This window comes from Sarcophilus harrisii, chromosome 2, assembly GCF_902635505.1.
Source record: "Sarcophilus harrisii chromosome 2, mSarHar1.11, whole genome shotgun sequence".
NCBI lineage: Eukaryota > Metazoa > Chordata > Mammalia > Dasyuromorphia > Dasyuridae > Sarcophilus > Sarcophilus harrisii.
Window position 1 is genome coordinate 42,105,695 of NC_045427.1, and position 7,182 is coordinate 42,112,876.

Genomic DNA, 7,182 nt, shown 5'->3' on the forward strand with positions numbered 1-7,182 from the left:
TCAATCACATCATGTTAGGAGTCCCTAACACGTCATGTTAGATGAGTTGACTGGGTTATCTTCTCTAGCCACTTGCTTCTAGTCAGAATGGCACAAGGCCAAACACAAGGGGGTGATGTTTTGCCCCTTTGGCTTGTTCTGCCCCTTGAATGCGTGCTTTTCCCCTTCTACTTCTGTGGTTTTCCTCATCTGACTCCCCATTTCTAGAATGCTCTCCCCTTCCTTCAACAGTGAATCTCTACCCAACTCTAAGATCATTTGCTCCATAAACCCTTCTTTGATCTCCTTCCTACCCCATAGCTGCAACCTTTTCTTCCCTCAAAACTTAGAACATTGGAGACTCTCCAATTCACTTATGCAATGTTATGAATTATAGCTTTTAAAAATTGGATTGCAAGCTCTGAATGGGCAAGGAATTGTGTCTTCTCTCAACACAATATCTCTTCCTGCACCTGGCACAAATACTTACTATATAGTGCTTAGAAAATGTTTGAATGAATACATCTTAAATCCACAATTACCACCTCCCTTTTTCGGGGAAGCTGGGTATCTCAAGTAGGGATTAGTAGAGTGACAGACACAGATATACAAGAAGTCTATTTCTCCACCTTATTTCCAGTGCAGTCAGAAATTTCTGTGACCTAAAATCCCTATTTGTCCAACTGAAACCCCTCCCCCTTCCTATATTCACAAAGCAAAGAATATCACCTCATCACTATCTAGATCTACCTAGGTTTTCTTTCATTTCTTCGAAGAGCTACTATGGTTTCAAGTCCTCAGGGTAATGTCACTACTATTCCTTCAAGCTGTCTTTGCAAAACTTTTGGAACAATAAAACTGACAGCAACAGTCATGGTTTGATCATTTCGAGGGTCGATAAAAATCTAAGTTGATATAATTAAGCAAATTTAAATGCTGATATTTTAATATTCCTTGGAATTTGAGAGTTATCTTAAATGTTTGAAGTTAGAAAATACTACAAATTTAAACACACATCAGGAAACACAAATTGACAGTTATAACAACAATTCAAGATCAATGAGTATTAAAAGAGCAGGGTCAACACTTGAGAATCACTGGATTTGTTTCTATGGGCATAGGATGAAGGCATTCACATTTAGTTATCACTTCTCTATGGGGAATGGGTCACATGATTTAAGATACCTCATCTCTAACTTCGAGGGGTTCACGTCATCATAGAAGGTGGACAGAATGAGGGCAAGTGAGAGATCAAAGGTCCAGAGAAACTGGTCCAGTGAAATAACTTAAGTTTGAAAAAAATGGAATCTCAAAAGAAGTGGTGCTTGCTTCTAAATACCATGGTTTGCGGCATCCAACATACAGGAAGGACCAAAAGTTCTACATAAGATAAGACCAAAGAGAAGGGCACAGTAGGTAGTCCCAGGGTATACGATATTCTGATTCAACATTCCTCACTTTTCTAAAGTTATCTCCAATCTAAAAATGGCCATCAAGTCCCTTTCATCTTAGCTTCCAATTATTAGAGCTACAAATTTTTCTATAAGCCAGGCCTCATTTCTACAGTCAAAACTTTCAAAGTGATGAAAGCACATTTACCAAGAGTTTAATCGAGGTTAGCTTTTAGCCTCATTTACCTTGTCCTATCAATTTGAGCCAAGAAGTCACCCACCGATGTTCAAGACTGAATTGTAGATTCCTCCAGCATCATCTCTTTGAGCAAAGAAATGGCAACTCAGGCCCAAATTCACTTCCATGCATTCCACACTCACCTCATCATCTTCTTTATTTTTTTTTGAGGGTTTGTTAATGAAAATTCTTGGGAAACCTAACAATGTTGACACAAACCTCAGTGGGCCTTGCCCCTTCAAGCCCTCCCTAGATGCAGTGCTTCTTCCTTCTTACGTAACAGCTAACTACAGTTTCTGATCGTTCCCAGTAAGTGCTTCAAAAAAGAGGGGGGGGGAGGAAGATCATAAACATGGTGGAGGTCTCAGAGATAGAGATCCAGAGACGGCAAAGGCAAGCACCCGAGAATCCCAGAGCGCCCCAGACTAAGAACCGACACAGAGAGAGGGTCTGTCCTGATAACTGAGACAGGAAGGAAACGCCTCTACCTCGAATCAGTAAGCACTACCCAAATGCTTATTTGGTGAATAAATGAGAGTGAATTAATGCATCCTTGTGTACCCATTTAAGGAACAAAAGGGGGAAGAGGAGGTGGAAAATACTTGATGGAACCCTAAGGGACTAGGCTAGGGGTGCTCAGTTGTCCACAGGGAAACCCGAAGAGGGAGAATACAGATCCACAGGAGCACCTCATCTCCCCCCTCTCCCAACCAACCCACCGAGTGAGAAATTAAAATGGAGCCTCACCTAGAGCTGGGGTCGCCATTGCCGTCATGGGGCTGGTGGGATCCAGCTGAAACCCGCTCATCATGAACTGGGCCTCCGAGGCAGGGCTGTCCATCTTGAGGTTGGGCAGCGTCATGTTCTGGGCCAGATAGTACTGGTAGAGCTCGGCCTCGGCCGGGGAGGGCAGGGCCCCGAGGCCCAGGTGCCGGTTGTGCTGCATCTGGGTCATGTTCTGCTGCAGGAGCATCATGTTGTGCATGTGCTTCTCGCTGGTCATGTGGATGCGGAGGTTCCGGGCCACGTTGGTCTCGTAGTCGCACACCTCGCACCGCCAGGTGGGCTTGGTTTTTGGTTTGGTGGGGGAGGGGGCCCCGCAGGTGTTGCCGATGTTGGCCGCGGCCGCCGCGGCTGCCGCAGCTGCGGCCGCGGCCCCGGCCGAGTGACTGAAGACTTGCTCGCCCCCCCCATTCTGCAGGTTCTGCATGTTGTTGAGATGCTTGTCGGACTGCATATGAATACTGAGGTTGCCTTTGGTAGTAGTCGAGTAGTTACAGACCTCACAGCGGAAAGGCTTGTAACCGCACGTGTAGCTCTCGCCCCGCGCCAGGCGCGGGTGAGGCTGCCCGCTCTTGCAGTAGACGCACGAGCCGCCGGGCTCGGGATGCTTCTCCTTCATGTGCGCCTCGAGCGTCTGCTGGTACTTGTAGTGCCAATTGCACTTGGGACACTTGAGCGTCTTGCACGAGTTCCGAGAATGCATCATGGTCATGTGCCCCCCCAGGGAGCGGGAAGAGCCCAGGACCGTGTCACACTTGGGGCACTCCACACCGCTCCCCGAGGGGCACTCCCCCACCCCAAGCTCACAGAGGGCCCCAGCGTGCTGGTGATGGGAGAGGTAGCCCCCCTCATCCCCCTCTGCGCTTTCATTTGGTTCTGGTGCTGTGGCATTGTCTTTATTGGCACTTTCATCCAGGAAGTCCAACCTCCTGCTGCCCTCTGCCACACTGGCCCTGACACCCTCACTGTTAAAGCTTAAACGATTCCTCCTGTTTGCACCATCAAAGACAGCAAAGGAAGAAGTAGAATTAGAACTAGTAGAAGCGGTGCTCCGCGACAGAGTCTGGAGCATGTTAGGCATTAAGGGAGAGTTAGAAATGCTTTGGTTTGAGAGAGCAAGGTCATTTTTGTTGCTGCCACCTGCCATGGCCCCAGACTCCTCGTGGGGCCTGTCCTCCAACTCATCCTCCAACTCACTCGGAAAGAGTCCTTTGCAACCCTCATCTTCCTCCTCCTCCTCCTCCTCTTCCTCCTCCTCCTCCTCTTCCTCCTCTGCATCCTCCTCCTCCTCCTCTTCCTCCTCCTCCGCATCCTCAGCTGGCTCTGCCTTCTCTGAGAGACTATCCTGGTCACCCACTTCTTGCTTCTCACCCTCTGCTACCCCAGGGTCCTTGCCCTCTGAGGATTTGGTAGGACTGGAAGCCAAGGGGCCCAGGGGGACTGAGGTAATTGGGGTCTTCAGAGCCGAGCTGGTCAGCCCGCCAAGGTTCAAGAGGGTCCCAGGCGTCAAAAGGCCTGGCTGGGGCTGCTCGGCGGCACTGGCCGAAGCACCCGGGAGCGCCTCCTCCCCTTCCATCCGAATGCCGCTAAATTTACCATAAAAGCTGTGTCCGGGCCCCATGAGGTTAGCTGCGGAAACTAAAGGGTGCTGAAAGTTTTTGTTTTTTGGTTCCAGAAAACTGACAAGGGGTTCCTTGTCTTTGCCGATTCCTTGGATGATGGCGGAAATGTTCTTGTGACTAAGAATTTTCCGCTCTTCCTCGCTGAGGGTCATGCGGTGGTCGTGCACGGCGTGGGTCACGAACGAGCGGACGTAGCCAAAGGAGAGCTTGCACAAGAAACACATGAGAATGGGCTTCCTCTTCCCGTAGAGCACAAAGCCGTCAAACTTGGACAGGTCCACATTGTTGGGGACATCTTTGGATACGCAGGAGCTTTTGGCGGAACCATCGCTGTTCAGGTAATCCTTGTTGCTTTTGTGCCGCACATCAAAAACGCGGAAGCTGTGCAGGACGGGGCTGACGCCCGTCAGGGCTGAGGTATTCGGGAAGGCCTGGTCTGAGCCCTCAAACCATTTCCCGAAGGATGAGGCTATGTGGAACGTATTGATGATCTGTGGGTAGACCGGGGCGGCGGAAGAGGGCTCCCCCTGCTTACCCCCAGCGCTGGGCAGAGAGTTCAGAAAGAGCGCCGGGAGCGCCCCGCTGCCGCTGCCACAGGCCCCCCCACTTTGGACCAACTGGCTGAGGCTCTCGACAATGTAGGCCGAGCCATCGGGCTGGTAGACTATCTCTCCAGCCAGGTTTTCCACGTCACTCTCCTCATCCCCCTCCTCACTGGAGTCGCTCCCGCTCTCCTCCCTCAGGGGGAGCGGGGGGCGGGCGCTGGGGCAGTGATGCTCCATGTAGGTCTGTAGGCTGGCGAAGGAGGCCGAGCACTCGTTGCAGCTGACCTCCTTGCCGGCGGGCTCAGCGGTGGGGCCGGCCGAGTGCGCGCTGTCCGGGCCGCGCTCATTGAAGGGGGCCCGCAGGCTGTCTAGGGGCCCGTGGCTGTCTGTGGCGGACTGCTCCATGCTACTGGGTTGGTCAGGGAGGTGGGTGCTGTTGAGTTCAGTCCATTGCTGGTGCTGAGGGATCCCACACCCATTGTCCTTCCCAGGGATGACAGGCGAGTCACAGCCTTCCATGGTAAGGCCTGCATGGAGCTTTCATTGCACCCAGTACGGTTCGGACCTGAAGAGAGCAGAGAGGGGGAGAGCAGAGAGAGAGGAGAGAGAGAGGGAAAGAGAGAGAGGAGGAAGAGAGAAAGGAAAGATGTTAGGAGGGCAAAGGCCAAGGTTCCACACAGAGCACTTTCAAGATGTTTCTAGCTATCCCCAATACAGAGTCGGCCTACAGAGCAGTGGAGACCCTGACGAACCCCCAAACCACGCAGACTCGCGCCTCCGGGAGGCGGTGATTGGAGGGGATGGTCCTACAGGTGTCCGTGTTGGGGTAAGCTAGTCACGGGGAAAAGGAGAGAAACACAAGAAATGCCTTTTCTGCCCTTCGGCTTCCATTGCCCCCCAAAAATCACCCCCCTACAGAATTTCCATTCTTCAGGGAGATACTGTTAGCATAAGAGCAAGATGATAAGTATAAGAGGGGGAGAAAGGGCCCAAATCAAAAGCTACTAAGAATAAAATCTCACTAAATTTCAAAAAAAATTCAATCTAGGAAGTCAAGAATGTAATGTGTGTGTACGGATGATCCCCAGAAATCAAAGTACTTTTAGCTAACTGATTTAATGTGACTTTTAGTAGCCACAATTCTATCCTGAAGTCTGAATGGGGGACCTTACTTAGGCGCTCTTTGACTGACTTAGCTCTGGATGGCAGGTACTGCCCCCAGTTCATACTCAAAAACTTCACGAGTTCTCTCAAAATCCAAGCAGACCACTGGCCCCATTGGCCAAATGGGGAAATTGAGGCATCAGATGTAACCGTTTGCTAGATGACTCTGCCCTTTGTGAAACCCAGGTCCTCTGTTTCTCCCCGCTGCCTCCAGCAGGCCGCATCTTCTCCCAAAAGGCGCGAAGCTGAAGTGTGACAACATTGGAGGGAGGGTGAAAGGCTCATGTTTCTGGAGAGACCCTAGCCGGCTTCGTCAGTGACACCCCTTTCCTGACTGCCTAGAGCCCCTCACTCTTGGTGATCGCTGCTCCAGGCCTCCCCATATCATTTGACTGCTTTGCTGTCGAGGGTCTGAGCCGACCCAGAGACACCAGCTGTGATTGGGAGCCATTCCATCTAACACCTGCCTCTCAGTTATCATACAATAACTAAGCAGCTGTCCTTCAACCCCGAGGCTTTTCCATTTCAGAGAGGAAAGTATCATTGAAGTGAATTTGCCCTTTGAGAGACATGTGTCCCCAGGGAGAGCGGCGTCGGATTCCCCACCATCACTCCATCTCTCCTCTAGCATCCGCATCACAGGGGTATTGATGCAGGAGCCACAGTGTTCCTGCAAGCCGCTGCTCCCAGCCCAGCTCCACGCTCTGCAACTGGGAGATCCCAAGGCACGAGCTCCACAGCCCTCCAGCCCCTCTCCCCCTGGGTACAAGTAACTGTGCACACAGTTTCATTTGGCTCCAGAAGAGCAAAGTTCTGAGAGGGCTGTAAGATCCAGCTCCAGCTCCTCTGAATGGAGTATTCTCGTGTATGTGTATATGTGCTCAGCTTCGCTGTAAGTAATGTACATGCTTTGTATCAGAAGAGCAAGTAGCAATGATGTGATTGTGTGGTCTGGGGTGATGTTATTGTGTGTGTGGTGTATGTATATGTATGTGTGTAGTGTGTGTATGTGTATGTGTGTGTTGTATATGTGTACGTGTTGTGTGTATGTGTTGTGTGTATATGTGTACGTGTTGTGTGTATATGTTGATGCGTTGTGTGTGTTGTATATGTGATAGTGTAATGTGTTATGCATGTGTACTGCTGTGTGTATTGTACGTTGTGTGTGTATGTGTACGTGTTGTGTGTTGTATATGCGTGTTGTAGTGTATGTGTGACGTTGTGTGTAGTATGCATGTGTGGTATGTGGATAGTGTATGTGTACGTGTGTGTGTGTGTGTATGTATGTGCTATGTGTGTGTATTACATGTGTGTATGTGTATGTGTGTTGTATGTGTATGATGTACGTATGTGTGTGATGTGTATGTTGTTGTGTAATAGTGTACAATGATTGTGTGTATTTGTATGTGTGTTGTTGTGTATGTGTACGTGTTGTGTGTATGTGTGTTGTGTGTATGTGT

At 50.1% G+C, this 7,182-nt stretch overlaps 1 protein-coding gene across 1 annotated transcript in view; it reads right to left on the minus strand.

Annotated features, from left to right (window-relative positions):
* ZFHX3 (zinc finger homeobox 3) overlaps positions 1–7,182 on the minus strand; it is a 282,114-nt gene that overhangs the window by 184,946 nt on the left and 89,986 nt on the right. Inside the window, 1 exon segment of the mRNA XM_031950073.1 lies at positions 2,356–5,123. Within this exon segment, the coding sequence (XP_031805933.1) occupies positions 2,356–5,077 (2,722 nt within the window). The 5' untranslated portion in view covers positions 5,078–5,123.